The sequence below is a fragment of the Diadema setosum genome, chromosome 11 (genome assembly GCF_964275005.1).
Source record: "Diadema setosum chromosome 11, eeDiaSeto1, whole genome shotgun sequence".
Lineage (NCBI taxonomy): Eukaryota > Metazoa > Echinodermata > Echinoidea > Diadematoida > Diadematidae > Diadema > Diadema setosum.
The window spans coordinates 9340351-9365342 of NC_092695.1; the positions used below are offsets into that span (position 1 = coordinate 9340351).

At 38.0% G+C, this 24992-nt stretch overlaps 1 protein-coding gene across 1 annotated transcript in view; it reads right to left on the reverse strand.

Annotated features, from left to right (window-relative positions):
- Nucleotides 1–5487: 5487 nt before the first annotated feature.
- The window catches only part of LOC140235064 (sodium- and chloride-dependent glycine transporter 1-like), an 89933-nt gene continuing 70428 nt past the window's right edge, over nt 5488–24992 (reverse strand). The window contains exons 7-14 of the mRNA XM_072315101.1: nt 17829–17932; nt 16590–16714; nt 16032–16144; nt 10111–10251; nt 9350–9449; nt 8353–8456; nt 7257–7427; nt 5488–6272 (exon numbers count right to left, since the gene is read on the reverse strand). Coding sequence (XP_072171202.1) covers nt 6141–6272; nt 7257–7427; nt 8353–8456; nt 9350–9449; nt 10111–10251; nt 16032–16144; nt 16590–16714; nt 17829–17932 — 990 coding nt within the window. The 3' untranslated portion in view covers nt 5488–6140. The remainder of the gene's footprint in view (nt 6273–7256; nt 7428–8352; nt 8457–9349; nt 9450–10110; nt 10252–16031; nt 16145–16589; nt 16715–17828; nt 17933–24992) is intronic.

Consider the following 24992-nt stretch of genomic DNA (forward strand, 5'->3'; position numbering starts at 1 on the left):
GCGATAACACCTTTGATATTTTTCCTTATTCACCATTGCAAGGAATGATATGCTACTTATCTTGAAACATGCCAACATATACAGTAATGTGAAAACACAGTCCGTACTGTCATCATATTAATTCGTTTTCAATTAATTATGAATGCACATTAACTTTTTTTTTCTCTCTTACAAGCACTTGTTCCTGTTGCCATCCATCAAATCATAGAAAGTGTTATACTTTGCATAATAACTGGCCATCATACTTAAAATTCGAAAGAATGACAGTATGATCACAAAATCGCTGATACAGTATAAAATCATACAGGATACAGCAAACCCTAAAGCCGTAAATTACGCGTACATCTTTTTCCTCTTTACTTAACCTATTCCATACTAAATTCTGAAATCCCCATAAACATAATACACACACTACCAGGTTCCCATAGGGAACAAATTAACTTCCTTTCACCACAATCAAAGCTCTGACTGTTGGAGGAAGAAGGTCTCCTGTCCTCCTTATACTGCCTTCTCCATGATGTACAAGTTGGGTCATTACACACATCTGTTGCGAGCCTGTAATTCCTAGAATAGTATCAGATTTACATGTGTCCAATCATTGTGGAATACACTACCTAAAACCAACCTCCTTAAAAAAAAAACCAAAAAAAAAAAACAAACAACCCAAAAAAACAAAAAAAAAACAAAAAAAAAAACAAACAACCCAAAAAAAAAAAAAAAAAAACCAACCCTAAAGCAACGTTATAAAAAAGAGATCGACTTTGTAGGTTGCTGGATGTTAGAAGGAGTATCGTTTTGGGTGTAAGAGGTTGTGTGTTTGGTATATGGTGTTGAGTGTTCAGTACTTGGTGTTAGGCATTGGGTGTTGAGTGGTGGTGGTGGTGTTCCTTGTTGCTAAACTTAAGGTTTCTATTATGTAATAGTTTCGAGATCTTTATTTTCCCAGTATTTTTTTTTCAGAGCTCCATGAATAGAATAATGAGCTTATTGGGAAACTCAAATTGTAGACAATCCTAAAAACTCACAGTTCACACAATTGAGTAATCTATAGTCACATAAAAACATCATAACAAAGAATGGACTACTAGTATCTAAATTCATATGACTTTCTGCATAATTTGACGAAACTATCATGGAACTTGCACAAACTACATATACTTCTGGTCACATCTTGGCAAAAGTATCAAAGATGAAATAAAATTGCAAATCTATTTAGAATGTCACAGGCATCACAAAATGACAACCATGGCCCTATGCTATATGATTAATAACCATTCTTTTCAACAACAACATCAAAAATTAAGAAAGATAGTGGCACCACATATCAAAATGGAAGCACATTAACAAGGTGTAATTTACATTTATCATTACAAATTTGTGATGTACACTGTAGCATGTTCAAGAGTAACTGCCTTCCATAGAGTCCCAGGATACATGACTATTAACTAGCACACAATGGGGATGTTGTGTTAACCTACACAATTATTGTCCACGTTCATTTGATCAGCGATCCGTATTGTATGTTCTTCGGATTTCATTGTGCGTTTATGTCTCTTTTCTCATAAGAAATCTGGCAGTGGATCTTGGCACTGGCTGAAAACTCGATAGGGACATTGGACATACACAAACAAAGACAATCTATTCATTTATACTTACTGCATGATGGCTATTTATAATTTTTTCATTAGCAGCAACATTTTGGCAACTGTGTATCCCATTTAGAATGTATTTGGGAAAATTTTAAGACATTTTCAGTGAGTTATTGAAATTGCAATCACGAACCAGATTAGCAGAAAGAGACAGAATCATGATCACTTTCAAGAGAAAAGTGAACAATTTCACACCTTGCTGACAACATATAATGCAAGTATGTTATGTTATGCAATATTTCTGTGGATTTCGAAAATATTTGGTCAACTCCTAAAAGTCACAAAATGAATATTCATGTCGAGTACCTGACACATTCCTGGCTATATTCCAGCTAAGCATCACAATTTCTGATAAAATTTCAGTTTGAGCACCATTATTTGGGAAAAATTCACTTCATTGCACGCATTCATGATAATGAAGATGTATGGAGGCACTGTGTTGTGTTGTGACAAAGGCAACATTCGGATTACCACAGAACTCACAGGTTTGTAGACAAATATATTGCTCACTTCTTTAGACTTCTATACTAGTAGAGGGTGGTAGATGATTCAAACAGACTGCGGATGAGGTAATGTCTAAATGGAGATGTCTTACAATAAACCAGAAATTTTGGCTTGCATGAAACTTTCGCAACTTTTGAGTCAAGATTCATGAAGGTAAAGTGCATATAATGATGATGATAATAATAATAATAATAATAATAATAATAATAATAATAACAATAATAATAATAATAATAATAATAATAATAATAATAATAATAATAACAATAACAATAACAATAGTAATATTAATAATAATAATAATAATAATAATAATAATAATAATAATAATAATAATAATAACATCAACAACAATAATAATAATAATAATAATGAAATAATAATATTATTAATAATAATAATAATAATTATAATAATAATAATAATCTTGCTGACTTTGAATATCATCTATAATCCTGTTTCTCAACCATAATGTCGGCAACAAACAAGAAAGAAAGAAGAATAATAAAATAAAAAGAGTTATAATTGATCTGACTGGGCCTCAAAAACATTTGTAGGAGGCAAAGTGGGCCTTGGGTTGAAAAAGACTTGACAAGCATGGATCTATAACATAAGAAAAAACACACACAAAAAAAAAAAAATGAGTTGGGCGGATTTCATGAAATAAGATATTTGCATCGTAGGCAGTAGTGTTGGCACTTCCTGTTGGTGAGAATGAAGAGATAACCTTTGACCTCTAAGGCATTAGCTATAATTGTAAACAGAGATTACCTTGACTTCTGCCTCTCCCCTCCCACAATGGGCATAATAAAGTGTATATATCCCTGAAATGTGGGCAATTTCATTCACTTCTCATCCTTTAAATAGCAAAGCAACAATCTAAGAAAGGATATATGTTCTTTTTGCTGTACTTTTTGTATGCTAACACAGTATTTCAGTTTTTCTTGTATTTTTCTAATATTCTGATGGAGGAATATTTCAACGCGATGAGATCAAGGGCTCTTTGTCTTTCATATTAAGCGATAACCATTTGCATCACTTTGCTTTATCATATTGAACAGATATTCCATTGATTATAAACACTAATTATCTGAGAAATCTTGCAATTTCTGCAAATGAGTTGATTTTCAATATCAAAAGAATTCAATGTTCATCAACATAACAGACAAAACAGGATCAAGAAGGGATACTCCTGGGACACTAAGAAAATGTGAATGTAATCATGCATAATGTAGAGATTTATCATGACATTATGTGCCACTTGTCACTGCCCAATTTCAAGTATGATGCACCTTTTGCACAATCTACGCCGAGGGCGTGGATGAACAAATCTTAACGCTGATTCACAGAAATGAAAGACACTTGAGCCATCGACAGCAATATCGAAATATAAATCCCTTTGGTTATACAATCATGGCATTCTATTCATGCTTCGTGGGCATACAAAAAACTATGTCACTGATGTACATACAAGTCCTGTAACAGTCAAACTTTTATGTACATAGATACAACACACATGCATGTATACATTGTACATGTGCACTTGTATAACAAGATATTCCTCGAGTATTGCATTGGTTTACTTAATTTTGTACAATATGCTATGAAATGTTACCCTTTGCACACTTCAGTAACTGGATTTTCCCTCCATGGCCAGAACTTCTTTGTCTTTGGGAACTGTTCACACGCAGGCATTGAAGTCACTGGCCATTGCTCAGCCCCACCGCCTCATCCCATACTGAGTGTATCTTGAACGTGCAACATACGACGACCTGAGCAGCACAGCGCAATGAAGGAAGCTTTCTTTGATCGCGATCTTGTTTAAAAAAAAAAAAAAAAAAATGGTGCCTTGTGGCTAGATTCATCAAATGCTTGCAAACTCTATCCATAGATGAAAACTGAGCACATTCAAAAATTTCTCAGACCACCTAAGCTACACCACAAACCTCTAGTGTCTTTAATATGAAAGCTTAATGGCAGTGCAAACATTCCAACTTCAGGGTATTTTCATTTTTCATGCACCACTGCTGTTACTCTGTCCCAGTCTACAGTGAGCTATTGTGGTGGACAGATTGTGGTGGACAAATAAACCTTTTTTTACAACAGAACATGATGTCTATTTACGAATGGCAGAGTTGCAGACAAGAGTACTGTACAACAGATATCTTAACATGAGTCAACGAATTGGTACACACTCTAGGCCAAGTTCTCAATACCTACTGGGCATGGTGTGATTGGCAGAAAACTCCTGCTGTGAAACCATGCACGCCTCTCCACAATCAGTGGCAGTGACAACACCCCTTGAGCATAGAAAATAAATGAGCAAATATGCAAGAAACACAAATAGACAAATTGACAAAAAAAAAAAAAAATGGAAATAACAATGAAGAAAATGATATTTAAAAAAATAAAAACCAATTCCCTTTGTGCGACTCAACATTTTTCACACGGCTCAGGAGTTGGCACCTTAAAGCAGGAGAGAGAACTCTTGATAAGAATGCATGACAAACTGATATGATACACTATATGGTAGGAAAAACAATTTATAAAACAGATAGTCCATTCCAAAATGTAAGATAAAGTCTGTGCCTTCGGAAGAACTTGGGGACATCATTCACAGCACATTTATTCTCAGAAACAAAAGGGAAATCATATCCCGACTGTGGATGGTGCCGCCACATGGTACAAACTTTGGTGTCATAACATGAAGATTTCCTCTTAGCATTGCTTCTTTTACATACATTTCCATCTGGTTTTCCCTTGGCACAGAATGATATCAACTACAGCTCATATCCTCTGCACATGCTTATGCATGGCAGTGTAATTCCATGACCTATCCCACGGGATACGCAAAATCTTTATCCCAGTGCAATGTTTTCAAAATCATGCCTACCATCAAGCTAGGTAGAGTGAGTTACAATGTACCATCTACAAACTCTGGACAGTCATCATGGAATAAAACCAAAAAAAAAAAAAAACAAAAAAAACAAAAAAAAACAAAACAAAACAAAAAAACAAACAAACAAAAAACACATATATTCCTAGTTATTGCACATCGTGTGTGTTTTGACTAGCAATATTGTTACATATGATCACACACTGCTGGCGACATAGTGAACTCCAAAATTACTGTTATAGAAAATTTGCTTTGTTTCACATCTGACAGTGGTGAGAAATTAATCCATTAGCCACTGAAACACCCCAAACCGCCCGTTTTATTAATCCCTAAAATGCCTAAAACCATCCATCTGTATTCAAAAAAAAAAAAAAAAAAAAAATTATGCTTTACCATTTTTTGTTTTCATATAGAATATATAATTACAGGTATGTGATTTGAAAAAGGTCAAAGATTAACAAATGTATGTCAGAATTACCTCTGTGACACACTGTTCTCTTGGTAAAGTCTTAGGAATTCAAATAAACATAATTTAATAAAACACAAATAAACATGCAGTGAGCTATATCATACCATTCAGAATGTCGTCACAATGAGAGCAATATTGCTGTACCTTCCAGTGAAATATAGGCCATAATGTACACAATATTCAGTGGCAAAAGGGTCAAAGCAAATGATTAATTTTCTAATCTTATGGCATTCATGTGCCCCTTTAACTGCAGAGTGATTACAAAGAATTGGTAAATACGGTGTATACAATACATGAAGTCCAAGATATAATTGCCAACATATGAAATGAACGCAAAGAGGCACCTTAGCAACTGCCTTTATAAGGTTTTAATTTCTTTTTGGCCCGGCTAATCTCACAAAATAGAAAAAGGGCCAGTATTTACACAGAGTGACTTTTGATCATGCTACACAAGAATACTACTACATGTATATCCTACTGCGTTTTGTGGAGTGCCCACTTCAGTACATGTACAGTAAACAAATCATGTACACATGATTCAGTCATGTAAAAGGGAAGAACTTAAGAAAAAAAAATCAAAGAAAGGTGCAAACGCTATCTTGTACGTGCCGAGCTCGAGCTTTTATACTTTCTGGTCCACGACTTTCAGCTCAAACTTGTTTCTGTTTGGAATGGGAGGATAGCCAGCCTTCTCACGATTCTCTGGCAGGGCGGGACCCCACAACTCTGACGGTCTGGACGTCACTCTTAGCCGCTGGAAGGACAAGCATAGAGACAAAGGGAGATTATGAGAGGTTCTGTTTCTGAATTCTCACATAGCACGGCTCTTACCTGCCATACCTTTGGATCAACGATTTCTGGTCATTGAGTCCAGCAATCTCTACAGCTGGATTTACAGGTAGAAACTTGCTTCACAAACTCTACAACTTCCTCTCACATATTATTTTGCTAAAGAGCAGAGCAGTTTGTCAAATGGTCAACCAGAATTACCTTGGCATTCATGCAAAAGGCCCTTATATCTTCTAGTCAACTTTGATAAAACAGGGATGTAAGCAAACCTTGCAAACAGCACTGCAGTATTCCGAAGTCTTGAAAGGCATTTTTTAAAGAAAAAAAACAGTAATTTTGCATTTCCTGCAATAGATATGCAGTTGTGTAATTTGGGAAAAACAGTGTTTTCCATAAAACTTAAACATTTTTGGGGAAAAAAAAGTACAAAATATTGTTTAAAAAAGAGTAACAGCATCTCTAATTTGGTGAAGTCACATGCAGAGACAACAGAAGTTTGATTGAAACCAGACATGAAGTAATTAGTTACATTTTATGATTTCAACAGAAAATTAATGAAAACAATGCGACATAGATCAGTCATTACATGATGTTATGCCCCAGATATCGCTATAGACCACGCAGCATGCTAAACCATATCTACAGTGGTGCTAGTTCTGTGTGATCTATTGCCGCTGGCATGGCTATTTTTTTTTTATTTTTTTTTTTATAGTATTACTACTACTGATATTTTCATGTGTTGTTGTTGTTGCACAGTTTTATTTTCACACATTTTTAACTTTCATGGTTCAAAGGTAAAATTTTGATGCAAAAATTTCAACCTGCCCAGGACCTTGTTATGTTGCATTCACTCAATCCACATGCGTATTTGGGTGTCATTCCCCTTTAAATTGCTACCTTTCACTGCCAGGGGGACTTGGGCCCCAGTGGGCCACTCTAGTGGTCTCACCTCCATTAGGGAGCCCGACTTCTGCCTGATGACGATGTAGGCGGCATAGACAAATATAAGAACTATGGAGGACATGGTGAGACTCCAGCCAATGGCCTGGGCCCAGGGTGGGAACACATAGTCATCATAGTAAGCGGGCACCTGATCCACAAAGCCGAAGATCATGATCACCTGTGTGCCGAAAGAAACAATATCATGCGTAAGCCTTTAGGGGAGGCTATCAATGCCTCCATGCATGTATAAATGAAATTCAAATACACTGCTATCCACACTGTAAAACCAGACATTTTGCATGCATGAAATTTTCATGAATTTTGCGAGCCAAGATTTGCTAAATTAAATTGCACGCAATAGTTCTTGTCTACACTATCATGCGCTGAATGGCAGTGGAAATTTGTGAAAATTTAATGCTGCAAATGAGGGCACAGCTTCAATTCGCAAAATTTCATGAAACAAATATTTCTGGTTTTACAGTATTTAGCAAGCTACACATCTGCATCCATGCAAAATGTAGACCTGACAGATGAAAATAACACAAATAGAGTTGGATAAAAGACACTATATATATACTCATCTTCACAATAATCAAACATGTGTTTCTCTGTATATTCCAGTTTCATGCATAATCGACAAAGTGGATATCTGAATGACAATGAGCACGTATACACGCAGTCATGACATTACACATGTCGCAAAAGCGCTTTATATAAGACTCTTGCTCTTACCCCTTTCAATGAACATTCAAGCACAAATATTGAACATCACATTGCAAAAACTACAGTACATAGGACCAGCAACCTGCACTGTTGCAACTGTACAGATTTTTAAATGGGTCCTATAGGACTCCCTTAACACTGCCATACTAATGTACCATCACGACCGCAGTAGCGAGGTGTGGCTTTCAAGGTAAATTCAAGGTAAATGTCTTTTGGGTGTTGAGCCTGCGAACGTGCACAACTTTTTTTTTACCAAGTGGAGCATGCATCTTTTGCAATGTCTACCACACAGGAAGGATTATGCAATATACTGCTTTATATTCACTGGGTGTAGGGAGGAGGTTGGGTGGGGCGAGGTGAGAGAATGCTTATCCACATACCACGATGAAGATGGGCACGACTGCATACCACATGGCCATCCACCACCACACGAAGGGAACATCGCCGATCATGTAGGATATGTCCTTGAGGAAACGGCGTCCACCTAGGAATCAAGGGCAGAGACGGGTAGGTGATAGTGCATCAGCCTACGCTTAGAATGCATGAATTCGCATTCAACATTCAATTCATGTTGCGTGTCCCGAAAAGACTGATGACGCCCTACGACAGCCTCAAAGTTGAAAGCTTTCTCAAGAACTTTGACAGAGACACAATTTTCAGACCTTAAGAGCAAACTAACAAACCATGATTATCTCTACCAATTAATTCCCACATAAGGTTTACAACTGAAGTACTACAGTATGAATACTGCATATCACATGCTAGTGTAACACTGCTGTTTGTGTTGGAAAGATTTCTAAAAAAAGATAATTCCCTTATTATGAGTAAGTTCTTTTAAAGCTAAAACATAGTTTAAGAAGGGCTCAAAATTCATCTTCCACCATTTGGAATTTGCTTGCAACATATTGTAAGGCTCTACCAAGAAATTTAAATGGTTGATGCAATTTGCCAGGATAATGAGTTATTTTTGAAGTATTTTGAGATCAAAAGTGCTAAGTATTGTGCAGCTGAAAAGCTGCCCATGTGATTAACTCTCATGCAAAGGGATACTGCTCTGTCCAGATATATTGTAATTAATGTGATCATTTTTAAAACATCACTTCAGCAATCATGAATGTTCCGAGACTGTGATACTTCTGGTGTACCTTTTGGGGTAATACTTTGCATTTTCATTGTACAAATCCAACTGTAATATATATTCCACACAGAAAATTCCTAATAAATTCATTTGAATTTGAATTTGAATTTGAATTGAAAATGAGTTATCACAGTGTTATTTCAGATATTTCTTACGCACATGCTTCCATCTAATAGCAAAAATCAACCGTTTCTGCAAATATATGAAAATTATGTTTAACCTATTGAGTCATAACTTACCATACACATAGCTCACTGCAATGGCTTCAAAGATGACAATAATCATAGGTGTGAAACCCGCTGAGTACCAATTGAAGAGTTCAAAGACATAAACGCCTCCCTGGAAATATAAGGTAGAGACAAAAGAAGAGTGAATTTGACCAATGTGGTATCTTGAGAACTTCACAAAAATGAATATGACTGGTGCGGTAGTGAGAAAACATTTTTCCTCTCATTGTAGAAGAACTTTGAACACAAGGGTGAAATTGACTGATAAGGTATTGGGTACAATTAGTTTTTTTTCTCATAACTTTGGAGATGAAGAGCATTATGACAGTGAACGATTGATACAGTATTGGAAATGTTTTCTTGTATACCTTCAACACTTCAGAACATTAAAAGAGTGATTATGACTCATATTCACTCTTTGAGAAGGGAAAGGATTTTCTCACAATTTTAATAGGAACTCACAACATATCAAAGGTGGTGAAAATAACCCATTTGGTATTAGGACCATATGTTTGTTTTTCTTCACATTTTACAGAACTTGCAAAAGTAAGAGCAAAGGTGATGCATGGGATGAGGGAACATATTTCTCGTAACTTCCAACTTTATGAGATTTTGAGAGATATTTCTTGTAACTTCCAACGTTGAGATTTTGAGAGATTTCCACAGATGGAAATATTTGCATGCTTACATTTTTATTTATTTTTTTTTGTGAAAAACTTTCACATTGCAAAAATATCCACTTTTATAGTATGTGCAAGATGACGATTAGTGACCTGGGTTGTCAGGGGAAGTCCCAGGAACAGCATGAAGATGCAGGTGCCGAGGATAACGAAATAGCGTTTTTTGTGCAGAATGGGGTAGTCATCCTTGAACTCGTCAACCAGCGCGGTGATGCATGTCTCCAGGGTGACGAACTGAAACGAGAAGAAGAAGAAGGGTTATGAGAATGGGGCGTAGATGGCTCTCCTGATACAGGCAGGTGTTGTATAGGCCAGGAATAGTGAGTCTAATTTTTCATGAATCGACACTTCCCGATAACTTCGCGAGTGATTGAATTCATGATTGTGGAGTACAGTACTGAATGGAGAAACGAATGCGTGCATGCGGCATTCACGTCACAAACAGGGTCAATATTTCTGCATGTTTTTACATTCGCAAAGAGCACCTAACTCAAAAAATTTGCGAAAATAAAAACCTCACGAAATATACAGTGCATACTGTAAAAGTGGAAATTTTCGCGGTGTTGAAATTTTCGCGCATTTCGCGCAACCAGAAACTAGCGCGAAAATAAAAACACGCGAATATTTTTGCTTGCCATACGTTCCTGTGCGTGATGTCTTGATTCCGCGGAATTAAAAACACGCGAAACTCTTCTGACCCGGCCTAGCGCGAAAAATTAGTCGTGCGAAAATATCCACTTTTACAGTACAGTACATCTATCTTTTTACGACACAGCTGTAGTGTGGATGAACCTCTGTGTGTGTGTGTGTGTGTGTGTGTGTAAAGGTTAACAAATTCAGACAATGAAGTTGTCAGTGAAATAAGAATCCAAGTGAAATATGAGTCTGCACAAAAGTATGCATTGCTGGAAAAGCAATTTACAGCGATGTGCAAAGGAAGTCTGCAATCGAATGCATTCCGCTTCAGCAACAAACCATGACCCATGACATTCCACATATAAAAAGGAAAATGATCTGTTATTTTACTGGGGATGGCCTAAGTGCATTCAAATAGAACACATTTGTCTGCGCTAACAGGATACATTCTGTCCACTCCAGGTAAGTCAAATCAAGAGGTTCAAGAGACTAGTATCCCAACAGTCTTATTCTCTTTGAACTCCTGTTTGATGCCGCCACTTAAAAATACCTGATGGAAGTATGTATCAAACTAGATCTGTCTCACAGATACAAAGACAGTTGATTCATGTCCCACTGCATAAAGATTAGCCACTCTCGATAGAAGGGCCGGAAGATGAATCTTTATGATGGTAATTACTTTTCATCTTCCCTACGATGAGTTGTACAAAATTTGGTGAAGACAAGGGGATATGCAAACAGAATATGGCAAAGATTGATGAAATAAGAAGTCAAAATTACTTGACAGGACACATCTGGACACTAGTCTGACATGTAAGTTAATACAAAAGTATACTTGAAGATTCTACAATATCAGTTTTATTTGTCCAAATTAGTCAGAAACAAGACAAAATCAGCTTTGAAGGTGGGTCCAGTTTCAACCATTTTCACAACATACAGCTCTGATTAACACTTTCGCTCATATTTCTGGACAGGATTGACTTCAGTCGTAACATTTTTTATCATTAGGTGAAATCATTTCTCTCAATGAATAAACAGGAAAAACATACCCAACATTATGTTAGAGTTCAAAATGAATCTTCAGATTGCGCAGGAAGGAGGCAGCATCACCCCTGATTATCAAAGTAAAAAAATGCACCTGTGGAATATTTTTGCGAATCCATAGAAAACCGACAGCTGTTTGAATAATTATGGCCAGTTGGAACTAACCCTCTTGAACTTCCTCAGAAAAATTATGCACTGTCTTCATCTGTTTAAATCCATTTCCTGGAATGATCACGAGGTGTGAATTACCTTACCACTGATTATCTTATAGTGTGTTCAAGACTGGTATTGGTAGACTGCAGAACCTCCTCCAGAGACCATATGTCCAAATTTATGGAATTTTCTTCCCCCCCCCCCTTACATAGTAATGAGCTTCAATGTATTATCATTATTATTATCAAGCTGTAACTTCAAGAACACTTTCAAATACTTGGAACCCAGTTTGCATACACTGATTGTTGCTTTGTCAGGCATACATTGATTGTTGCTATGTCAAGCTAACCAAAGGGAAAGCTTTCAGGTTGTCAAGAAAAAGCATTGTCCGAAAGCGTGCATAAAATTTGAATATGTTAGTAAATGGGTGTATTGAAAATGTACCATCTTTATCACAATTCTCATCAGCCAACCAAGCAGTGTTCACACTCATCCTAGGGTGCTCCTCACACAGCGGTCACGTTCACACAAAGAAGTTTCAGTTTTTGCATCAAGATGCAAAGATTGATTCAATTTGCCACACCGTTCACACATAACACAGAAACTCACTCGGCTGCATACAAAGCGCTTTGAATCTCCAGACTGTATGTGCATGCCTAAACAATAACCTGCGTGCGACCCCAGACACTGAGTGTATGGACCTAGCAGTATAGCAAGTTGCCTTTATGGGATTTACAAAAAAATTGATGGTCTTCATGCAACCTTATCACACGTTGCACAGGGCATAAGAGTTTAAAAAGAAACAAATCAAGCTGGACCACCTACAGTTTGCAGTGCATACTGTTACAATCAATTTGTTGTGTGTCCATCAACACATAAGAATGACTATATTAAGGTGTCTTGGGTCTTTTTTGGGCATCGCATTGCAAAAATAAATTTTCACATGTTTTTATGATTGATTTCATGATCCACTGATTAATTGAGCGTAAAAGCAAGCAGAATCAAAGAGGTAGACATAAAAGACAAAGTATTTCAAACCCACAGACAAATTGTGGCCAATGAAAAACAGACCAAGTCATGCTCTACCAGGTAATCGTAGAGAATGCACATTCTGATTGTCTTAAATATCATGCAAGTATGAACAGGGGTGTGGGAGGCACCTCCCTGGTATGAATATCCAAAGGTGGTGGGAAAGCGAAACAAAAAATGATTTGCTGGAAATTTTATGGATTTGCAAACTATGGGGTGTAACCACTGTACCTTTTTTTAGGCATTTTTTTTTTTCATTGAGTCTCAAAACCCCATTTCTGTAGTTTAGTGCTGTACTTTTCCATCATAAGTTTATCATTATATTATTTATCCTATCTACTTCAGAGTAAAGCAGGTGAGTACTATGCATGTGATGCAACAGTCTCAAGAAGCAGATAACAGAGCGTGACATCCACTAGATGCCATGCTATGTCGGTCTCATATTTGCAGGGGTCAAACTGTCAAAGATTTTATCCCCCTTTCTCAGCACAACGAGGGATGTTAAAAGAGAGCCTCCGTGAAGTATGCCATCCTTTGATCATTGGCAAAGAGGGATTTGTTACCGTCAAGTTGAGGGGCTTTAAATCCCCCCCCCCCTCTACTCCTCACAACAGCAACTGTGAGTAAAGCAGCTTTGCCATGACTTCGAGTGGTAGTAGTTGGGGGACACTTTGAAGTTTGCAAGCAGCCTTTCAGAAAGCAGGAGACCTGTGATTAACTTTGGCTTTTCTTCCTCCTAGCCTATCTTTAATTGTGTGTTTTAAAGAGTTAAGAATGCAGTGAAGCAAAAAGCTGGGAATGTGTCCAGAATTAGGGTGGTGAGTTGGCTCAGCCAGTAGCGCATCTGCCTCACGATCCTATAAGACCCGGGTTCGAACTCGAGTCTGGACTGAGAAATGTTGTGTGTAATCATACCATCCTCTCCAGCGAGAGGCACAACACTCTGCCCCTTGGATAGGACATAAAATGGAGGTCTCGTGTATGAGAGAGTCACAACTCATGCACGTATAAGATACCGCTTCATTCATTCATCGCAAAGAGCAGGGTGTTTAACCCGGTGAAGTGGTCAAGCCTCACATCAAACTGGATCCCATGGAAGACCAGCTTAGCATAGCTGAATATGGGATATCCAGCCATCTTTTCAGATGAAAATGAACAAACAATTCATTCTGATGTGACTTTGAATTTCTCACTTATCTTATTTCATCTTCGATCCTAATGCATTTGAGGGAAATGCAGCAGGGTGGGTGAAAATATTCTAGTGATATCTTTTTTCCACTAAAAAGTAAAAGCTAGGCTGGGAGCGTGGGAAGACAAGGGTTGCCCAGATTGAACTGAACTTCATTCGTCGTCTACAGGGGTACATTTGAAAAATGTGAGCAGTGCAGGCCTCTGGGAGTAGCATTGCCCATCAGCGAATATATGCATTGAGGCGTTCGCTCATTGTTCAGTGTTTGACCCTGGTTGAGATTCTTTGGCTGTGTGTGTTACTGTACGAGCTGAAATTTTCGCGTACAGATATTTTCGCGAATTGCTACTTGGAGGACATTTTCGTGTGTTGTTAATTTCGCGGTTGTGAGGGACTAACTGAACTTTGCTATTCGCACGTTGTTATTTTTGCGTGTTGTTATTTTCGCGGTTCAAAGGCGATTCGCGAAATTCGCGAAAATAAAACCACCGCGAAAATTTCAGCTCGTACAGTATTGAATAGAAATCAGTGATAAAACTGAATGCTATTGAAGAGATACAATGTACCTTGTTGAGTTTTGCGGTGCCCCCACTACTATGAAGGCAAAGAGTCTGCACAGTTCTGTGCACGCAATAAACCTGCTAATAGCTTGGAAAATTTTCCATTCATGCTCAGAACATATGTTTTAGGGGCCGGCGCGAAGAGGGGTACAATGGCTTTACACCAAGTTGGGATGTGAAGTTCTTTGAAGCATATTTGCAGATTGAAGTAACAAAAGACAGGCTTTGCATTGTCATGAACATAATTGGTGCCACAGACCGTGACCTATTCAAAGACCTAGGTTGCCTCTGATGTGAATGTGACTTCCTCTCAAATTCTCAGTGCTATAATACTTGAGTGAAAAAAACAGGTTCTTTTTAATGTTGCGCTGTGACCATGAATCGCATAAATTGCGTAAACAGACATTGACTCGAGCAATTATGAGGGTATGTATTTCTATTCAATCTCTCCCTACCATACTTCCTTATGTCTTATCATCTTCTCCTGCTGTAATAAAACACACACACATAGACAGACAGAGAGACAGGCAGACACACACACACACAGAGCAAAACACACAAAATGTTCTCAATGAGTTTTGCAGTGATATTACTTGTAGAATCATCAATAGACGTGCACAGGAAATATCCAAGATTGTAACTTTCTCACCTTCAAATTAATGGATTCTCGGGTCGAGTTGCTTCTTATCAGTTGCAATCGGTTACAATAAAAACTCAGAACAGGAATTCACTAATTTGAAGAAATATGAATTACTCTCCACTATAATGGACTAGCACCAACATTATTGGCTCAGTGGACTAGTGGATACACCACCTGTCTAGTAATCAGCAGATTATTGGTTTGAGCTCAACCCGAGTATGTATGGCCATGATTTTCATCATCATGGCTACTACAAAACACTGAATTAATAAGTGTTTACTTACAATGATGATGAGCAATTTGTCAACCACTTTAATACAATCTTTTCATACTCTTTTCTATTTTCCCCCTATTTTCTTTCATATTATTTTTTACTTCTTGCATGAACAACTTGAAAAAAAAAAAAAAAAAAAAAAACTAACACAAAAACAAGAGACCCGGGGGTCTCATGCTCACGAAAGAATAATAAGTTCACCTTCTACAAATGATAACCCATTTGAACAAATTATGATCCTATCACCCAACGAATTCTACCTTCCCAAGTTTGGTGAACATCTGTCATGGGGTTCTCAAGAGGAAGCTGAAAACGTAAAAAGTGTAAGAATGATGTACGCCACACGATGAATGATTGCAATAGCTTGCTCGAGCCTTTGGCTTTGGTGAGCTAAAAACAAATACAGGAGATTTGTATATTTTTTTTTTTTTTTCAAGTGACGTGTAAAGTAAAAAGAATCTCTTTCATCTGGGGTGTTATGATCCTCACCTCACTGTCCAGTCCCAAGGTAAGAAGCATGAAGAAAAACAAGAATGCCCAGAGCTGGGGGAGCGGCAGTCTGGAAAGAGCCTCAGGGTAAGCTACAAATGCCAAACCGGGCCCTGGTGAGTGACAAGGAAAGAGCACAGCAGTGTGGATTGATAATATCAACTGAATAGGCATGCATTTCACATATTAGCATTAAGAATTATGAAGATATTAGGTTTCTTTTACGCCTAAGTTATTCATCATCAACACCACATAAGAGCACATAAACATAGATTATCAAGCCAGGATATATTACCCTGAATAACGTTAGAAACAAGGTTTTCACATGAGCCAACTTATGTATATCATACAAGGAATACAAAACATTTACAACTTCATTAATCTTATTCACATTTGGTACTTATATACAAGGATATGTTAGAATACAATAACATTATTACCAATTTCAGCATTACAATTATGACGAACATCATGCATCTTTTCTGGGAAAATGGACAATACAAAAAAGTTCTAGCTGACTCTCTCCTGTATTTATCATTTCCAAGGTCCCTCTCTCACCTGACGACACAACGTCTTCGATGTCGGCACCAGCGTCGTGGGCCATGAAGCCCAGGACGGCAAAGATGACGAAGCCGGCGAGGATGCTCGTAAAGGATCCTGAGATGACGATGATGATCGCATCCCTGCAAATGTTGACAAGTTCACATGACTTTAAGGAACGTTTGAACGAGACACCACATCACAGGCAGCAAGTTTGTTGCCTTGCAGGCCAGCCAGTCTCTATTAGGAAGATATGTCTTTATGATGGTAACAACTTTTCACCATCCCTACTTATAAAAGATGAGTGGTATATAATGGTAAAGACATAGGATGCACAAATACAAATTGTGGAAAGTTCGGTGAAATTATCAAAAAATTTAACTAAAACTAACATCACAAATCAATTCATTAAAAAAAAAGTAATGAAAGATTATACCATATCAGTTTTATAAGTCTGAATGGAGCGGAGACATGATAAATCAAGTTTCCACGAGGGTACAGTTTCAAACACTTTCACAACATACAGCTGTGATTTACGCTGGAGCAGATATTTCTAGATGAAATTGAATTTTGTTTAACATGTTTTATCAATAGGGGAAATTTCATTTCATGAATAAACATATAAAACATAATGGATATGATGGAAAGAGTTCAAATAAATCTGAGACTGCTCAGAAAGGAAGCGGCATCGAACCCAAATCATTAAAGGCACAAAATGCACGTGTAGAATTCTTTTGTGCATCCACAGGAAACTAACAGCTATTTCAGTTTGTCTAATCACAGCCAGTTGGAACTCCTCAACCTCCTTATCACTGGCATTGTAAGAGTCATTTTAATGTTAAAGGGTGTGTACAGTTCTGGTCGAGGTGAGGATTTAGCTTTTAACATTTTGCGAGATATTCAGAAACCACTCTATGAGATGTCAAAGAGCATGCAATTCTGAGGGGCATCAAAAGTTTATTTGATGAAAATCGGTTTTGAAATGGGTGAGATATCCAAAAACAAGGTGAAACAAAGAGATCCTAATAAAGGTGGGGCATGTCGCCTTTTATTATTATCACTTTTGGGGATATCTCAGCCATTTGAAAACCAATTTTCATCAAATAAACGTTGAATCCTTCTTAAAATCACATGCTCTTTCATATTTCATAAGAGGTTTCTCATTATCTCACTTAGGAACGTTCAAAACACGAATCCCCACCTCAACCACTACTGTACAGTCCCTTTAAAGTGGTTGGCTTTTATTCATATGGTCACCTGATGCAGTGCTTGTTAAACTTGTTGTAGCTCGAGAGGGTCAGGAATCCGCCCCAGCCGGCCCCGTACGAGAGGAACACCTGATTGGCCGCAGATAGCCACACCTGGGCATGCAGTGGAGAAAGAACGAGCCAATCATCAGTTAGGAAAAAGGCATCAAAAAAGACACTTCATAAGAAAAAAGCTGACTCTACTACATATTACATACGATTCTTAAAGAGTGTGGGAAGATTAAAAATGAGGCAAGTCAACGAGATCAAGAAATGAAAAACAGAATCTTATTCCAAATCTTGATGCACGCAACACATATCAACCTTTACATCTTTATCCATCTGTACCAGCTTAAACTCTATTACATCGGTGCTGCTTAAAATAGCTCACTCTTCTTTAACAGACTACGCACATACACACATAATACAAGAAATTGACATCCTACAGAATGACACATGTACCACATTCAGCACTGGGTGTCCGAGCATTTTGAGCCAAATTAAAATAATTCATATTCCAGATACATTTTAAATGTAACACTTCTATGTCACCTACAGGTATTTAACTATAGATTTTCAAGCATAGAGTGTACTGGGAACTTGATATCTAAAGTACTTGATGTGTTAATTGCCTGCAATGTGATTTAAAGGGCAAGTCCAACTTAGTATTGTATTGCTTGGTACAATTTGTATGAAAGTAGAAAATTCAGAGAAGCAGATCAGTGAATGGTTGAGAAAAATCAGACACATAATAAAAAGGCATTGCAAATTGTCAAATTTTGAACAGTAAGGCAAACTGGCAACTCTGTATGAAATTGCTGTTGAGCAGCTCTCCATTTGATTTATACAAAAAAAAAAAAAAAAAAATCACCAATTTTCATTTTTCTCAAATATTTCAGAAGGAACAGATACCCGCTGAGGGAGATGAACAAAAGCGTCATTCTAACTATATGCCAGGAACAGGTCTGAAGAAATGTTTTTCTCGGGAGAAAAATAAAAATTGGTGAATTTGTGTGACAAATTGATGTTCAAGAGCTAATCAACACCAAGATCACAAAGAGTTGCCAACTTGTCTCACTCTCTAATTACAATTAAAAACTTTTTAAAATATATCTGCCTTTTCTCCAAAATTTTCACATAACTGCTGGATTTTTCTATTTTCAGACAAAGCCAACATGAAATTAAGAGAGACATTCCCTTTAAGATACCACAAGGACGGGGACACTGGCAGTTCTGTGTGCACATAACACTGACTTTAGCTTATGATGCACTGCTTATATAATTATGCTGCTTGGTGTATGCAAGTGTATGTACAGTGTTTCTTAAAGGTATGGTGGTGAGGGTGGCATTTGGGTGACAACTTTCTGCATTCAATAAGCCACTGATACTCTCATATTCACAGAATATTCCTTTCATTCTGACCAAAAAAAAGGTAGGAACAGTGATTGAAAGGAGGCTTTTGTCTGCATTCACACATATCCTGCACTCAATGCTCATCCATGATATCAACACTTCAAACAGTTCCACTTCACCAACATTCTGCTGTGGTAATGGTGAAGAATGAATAATGTGGGTGGTCATGGTGCATGGAAGTGGGTATATACGCCTGCTGGAATAACAATCCATGTAGAGTTAACAGAATGAGGGACAAAATGGTAATAATGGTCCTGGTGTCTGGAAGAAGACTATCGTGTCTCATCATGCCTTCCTTGGTTTTTCTGTGGCATTTTAATCTCTCCCCTCTCTCATTTTCCCCTTTCTCTCTCCATTCTACAACACTTGCTTGTCTTCACTGCATTCTTCACCTCTAGAATTTCTCTCACTCTATCTCTCCCTCTCTCTCTTTCTTTCTTTCTTTCTTTCATCTCTGCCTGAAGACGAACCACTGAGGTACACACAATATTCCCCAAATTCAGTCTGCATAACTTGTTATTTTATCACCAGGCTGATTTGAAAATGCTGACATTAGATCTAAACCGTACAATCTTCTACCAGGTCTATTCATCCCAGGTGTGTCCAGAGTACATCAAAGAAAAGTACACATTGTCACCACACCTTCATTCAATTCAAAGGACAACAAAAACATCCTAGCCATGCAGAAAGGAAATGTTGCTATCAGAGAGGGAAAAAAAATTCTTTTAATACTACAGCACTGTGACTGTAAATAGCTCTTGGCTCCATCTGAATGCACCATACATTATCCAACTTCAAGCAGCATTGGATAGGGCATGTGTTGACAATGCACTTCATGAACACTGCAATGATCTTTTCCATTCAAACATTTCTTAAAGTTTTTCACTCGGAGTCTGGAGAGCAAAGTACTTCTGGTCCTCACCAAATGATAAACACGTACTGTTCAATTGAAAATCAAAATGTACAGGATTTTTCAATGGCAACAGTAAAATTGATGGAATCTGTAAAATAGCAGTACATGCAACAAAATGATCACAGAATACAATTCTTGTGATGTTCAATCTGATGAGCTCATCAATAGTTAATGACACAAAAATCTTTTTTCAAGATGTCTCTGCCAAGCTATTGTGTGTGAGAGAGTTTCAAAATGTATGGAAACTTCTTTCAGATGTCCATGACATTTGACATTCCTACATATTTCGCCCTTTTTATGCATCCTTTCATGGTTAGGAAGAGGGTGTGGAAGTGGAGTGCCCCCTCATAAAGGAGCTTTGAAATTTTAAAGCTTCTAATTATGCAATCTGGTGCATACAAGAAATAATATTTGGGCTTATTCTCACCAAGTATGTCAAAAAAATGTGACTTTTTGTTTGTGAGTCATAAGAATGACTGTCCCGTGCGTGAGTGTGAGAGAAACCCCCGAGGCATGACCGTCATGCCTGATTAACATGCGTGGTAGGTCTGGAACACAAATACAATTTGTACCAAAATCAGGTATTGTTTTGTTGTTTCTGTGATGACTTGATGTTGGATTTTTTTTTTTTTTTCTAGTGAAACTTTGCTATTGATGCTTTATACTCCAGAAAAGATTGGACCCTTGCTGGACCAGATTGACAAACCCTCACTTGACCTGGTTGACTAACCATCTTGGGATGGTGTAGACTGACCCTTGAAGGTACCAGGTTGACAAACCTTCATGTGATCGGGTTGACTAACCCTCGCATGATCAGGTTGACTAACCTTTGCATGACCGGGTTGACTGACCCCCCCCCCCCCCCCCCCCCCCGTGCATGATTGGGTTGACTAACCCTCGCATGACTGGGTTGACCAGGTTGACAAAGCTTCGCATGACCAGGTTGAACCCTCTAGAGACAGGTTTGACTGACCCTTGTAGGACCAGGTTGAAAAACCTTTGCCTGATTGGGTTGACTAACCCTCGCATGACTGGGCTGACTGACCCTTGCGGGACCCGGTTGACAAACCTTTGCATGACTAGGACTAACCCTCATGTGACAAGGTTGACAACCACTTGCAGGACCATGTTGACTAACCTTCAAGGGACTGGGTTGACTAACCCTCTTGGGACTGATGACTAGTCCCTTTGGGACTGGGTTGAGTAACCGTCCTGGGACCAAACCGACTAGGCTTTCCGGATAAGCATGACTAATCCTCTTGGGACCAAGTTAACTAACCTTCTTTGGACTGGGTTGACTAACCAGAGTTAGCTGATCCTCTCAGGACCGAGTTGGCTAGCCATCTTGAGTCCAAGTTGACTAACCCTCTCAGCAAAATCTCAACATGCCTTTGACACTGTATACATACAAGTTGCCTTCAGTATGAGACATAAACACACATTTCTACTTAACGTGTGCTGCTTAGAATGCAATCTTATTTTGATGAAGCCATGTACACCTGCTTGACCATGGTGGCATGGCCCTGTAGTTTTTCTTTGGAAATTTCCTTATTAATGCCCCAGAATTGGAAAATAAAACCAAACACAGAATATCAAAAACTCAATCATAAAAAGTTGAAATTTAAAGACATTTTGTTTACCAAGTTTAACACCTGAATGTTCAATCTGCCATATTAATTGGCAAGTGCACATTTCTGCAAATCTAGTAGCACTTCTCATTTTTGCTTTGCTTTTTGCATGTCCTGCTCTTTGCACACCAAATAACTTTTTGCACACCAAATAACTTTGCTTACTTTTAAATGTGTATTCATAATCTCATTCTGATTTCTCCATGAGGCAGAGCATGACTTGCCCTTGTAGTTACTTCCATGATGAAAAAGTGTTGATCTTTGGACCAATGTTTTAAGTGTGTGCTTGCTCAATGTACACATGTACGTTCTTGGCTCACACATTTATTGAGGAATGCATGTTTGATTGACAGTTTGTGACACAGCTGTTATATGGAATGTCATGTGCAACTTACACCCCGCGTCCACACTACGTCCTGGAAAGTCCTGAAGCGTGGGACTTTCCCCTCCTAAACTATCATGCCGACACTCATCAGGACTTTCCTCGATGTCTCCACAAAGCATGTCAGGTCCAGGACAAAATATGGAGGGAAGAGTGACCAAGAGCTTGTAATTGATAGCTCCAAGCTGTAATTGATCAAATGTGTGTATGCGCAAACTCTGATGTCAAGTATGGAAAGGCTCGCCCACTCATTGCCCCTGCTGGTCAGGGACAGCAAGATGAAAGTGTGGAGGGTCGCCGCGTGGTCTTAAGAAAGATATGATCTCTCCTGCCCATTCCTGTAATGCTGAACACGGGAACAGTCAACCAACCGGTGTTTCGAACAGTGACCTCCTTGACTTTCAAGGGGAGCTAGGTTAAGGAAGACTTTTGTTTATCTGTGTTTGCTTTAAAACTATGCCCTAATATATCTATGGCATGGATATAATTTCCATGGCAATAAAACAACAAGCTTAATAGTAATCTTTTATTTCAGGAGGGAAGTTCTGTGTGTCAGAGTTTAGTGGTCAAATTGCTGTAAAGTAGATACTTTCCTGCGAGTAATTTTTTTGGGGGTGGGGGGGGGGGAGGCACTAGGCCAGGTGAGAGGAGTTTTGCATGTTTTTCATTCCACAGTATCAAGATATTCATTACAGGAAAACATGGTAAGCAAAAAATATTTGCACTAGTTTCTGGTTGTCGGAAAAGTGAAAAATTTCCACACCAAGGAAATTTCCACTTTTACAGTATACCATTTCAACCTGCAATTTCATGTTTTAAGTGCTTTCATTTTACAGACAGGGAAAACGCTCTGAAAAAAAAAAAGTCTATTTCACTTGTTAGTCCTGCCTCAGCCCTGTTTTAACAGACCTTTCAGCAACAATGTGGCAACAACATCCGGAGGACAAAATTCTTCACCTTGAGCAACAATAATGCAGGAGAGAGCAAGAGGTACCGTTTTAACAGACTCACACCAAAAACCTTCTCAGGGTAGGTTTTCACGAAGGGGGTGTGTCCACTGATGCAATAACCCTAGTTTGAAAGGTCATGTTAAGATGTGACTTTGGAGTGTCATGTGTGCATAGTATGTGTAAGTGTGAATTATGACAGACGTACCATTTTGGCAACAGACCATGTTAATTGCTGATTTTGTTGATGATTGAGCACTTCTGGCAGTTCTCGCACAAACAGACACCAAATAGTCTCTATCAACGCTCCATCTTTGCAAGATCAATCCTCGCTTTGAGTTTAGTATGTCAATATTTGAACTGCAATCAAACTGGGTAGGCCATGGGTCTTCAGGGCATTCAGTATTATTTACTAATGTTATCTCTATTTAGTTGTATCTCCAGAACTAGACAAATGATAGCATGATCCAGCTAATGGAGGCTGCTACTGTGCCCTCAAGTGTACACACTCGCATCATCCCTTATCTGTTAAAGGGTGTGTACAGTTCTGGTTGAGGTGAGGATTTAGCTTTTAACGTTTTGCGAGATATTCAGAAACCGAACTATGAGATGTCAAAGAGCATGCAATTCTAAGGGGTATCAAAAGTTTATTTGATGAAAAACGGTTTTGAAATGGCTGAGATATCCAAAAACAAGGTGAAACAAAAAGATCCTAATAAAAGGCGTGGCCTGTCGCCTTTTATTATTATTACTTTTTTTTAATATATCAGCCATTAGAAAACCAATTTTCATCAAATAAACGTTGAATACTTCTTAATATTACATGCTCTTTCACATTTCATTTGAGGTTGCTCATTATCTCACTTAGGAATATTCAAAACATGAATCCCCACCTCAACCAGTACTTGTACAGTCCCTCAAACCATCGCTCTGAGGTGAAATATTCCAACAACAACCCTAGCCGTTTGTTGATTCTACATGGCTATCAATCATTGCAATCAGGCAAATGTTGCAATATTTGGAGGTGAAATGCTATACAAGAATTCTGCTGATGCACAGGATGTTGAGACTAACTAGAATGCATGATGTCCCAGGTAAGGGTTTCTGCTGTCTGAAAGAAAGCTGCAGTCACACTAGCAAAACTATGCAAAGTTTAACTTCAAGAACACTTTGTGAAGTTTGCTTATCCGTTCATTATGGTGGCCAAACTTCTTGAACTTTCCGTTCTCAAAGATTGGGTCACTGGTGTACATGCACAACAGAAGAAAGTGTGTGCTGTCTCACAGCTTTGGAGGCACCACAAGTGGACTGATCACATGACAAACTTGAAATGCATACAGACTGCACATATTTCTAGAAGATTTTGAAGGGTTCAGGAAATTTCCCTAGTTTTAGTGGAAGCTTCATGAGAAGTTTTCGCAAAGTCTGTGGTCACACTGGAAAAACCTCAAGAACTTCAACTTTTGAAAAGTTCTTCCAGGGTGACTACGGCTCCCCTTGAACACTCTAAAAATGAAATGGTAAACTGAACATTTTAAATGCTGTTGCTCCCCAATTCTTCGGTACTGTATATATTAAATTTTATATATAAAAAATGTTGAATGTGCCATTCAATTTTTTAGCATAATTGTGAAACCAACATTGTGTTACATCTAACATTTGCAAAAAGGTTCGAGGAGTGACAACATCTAAAATGTTAGATTTACCATTTCATTTTTGAAAATACATCTCCCGGTATGAATTTTTATGAATGGAACATAATGTCTCCAACCACGTAGGCCCAGAAAAATATGTTTCTGTGTTTTGGTGCTGTAGCTTGGCATAATTTTCATTAAAAAAAAAAGTTAAATAGGCTAATAATCCCTAAAATGGATTGGTATGTTTCCTCTAC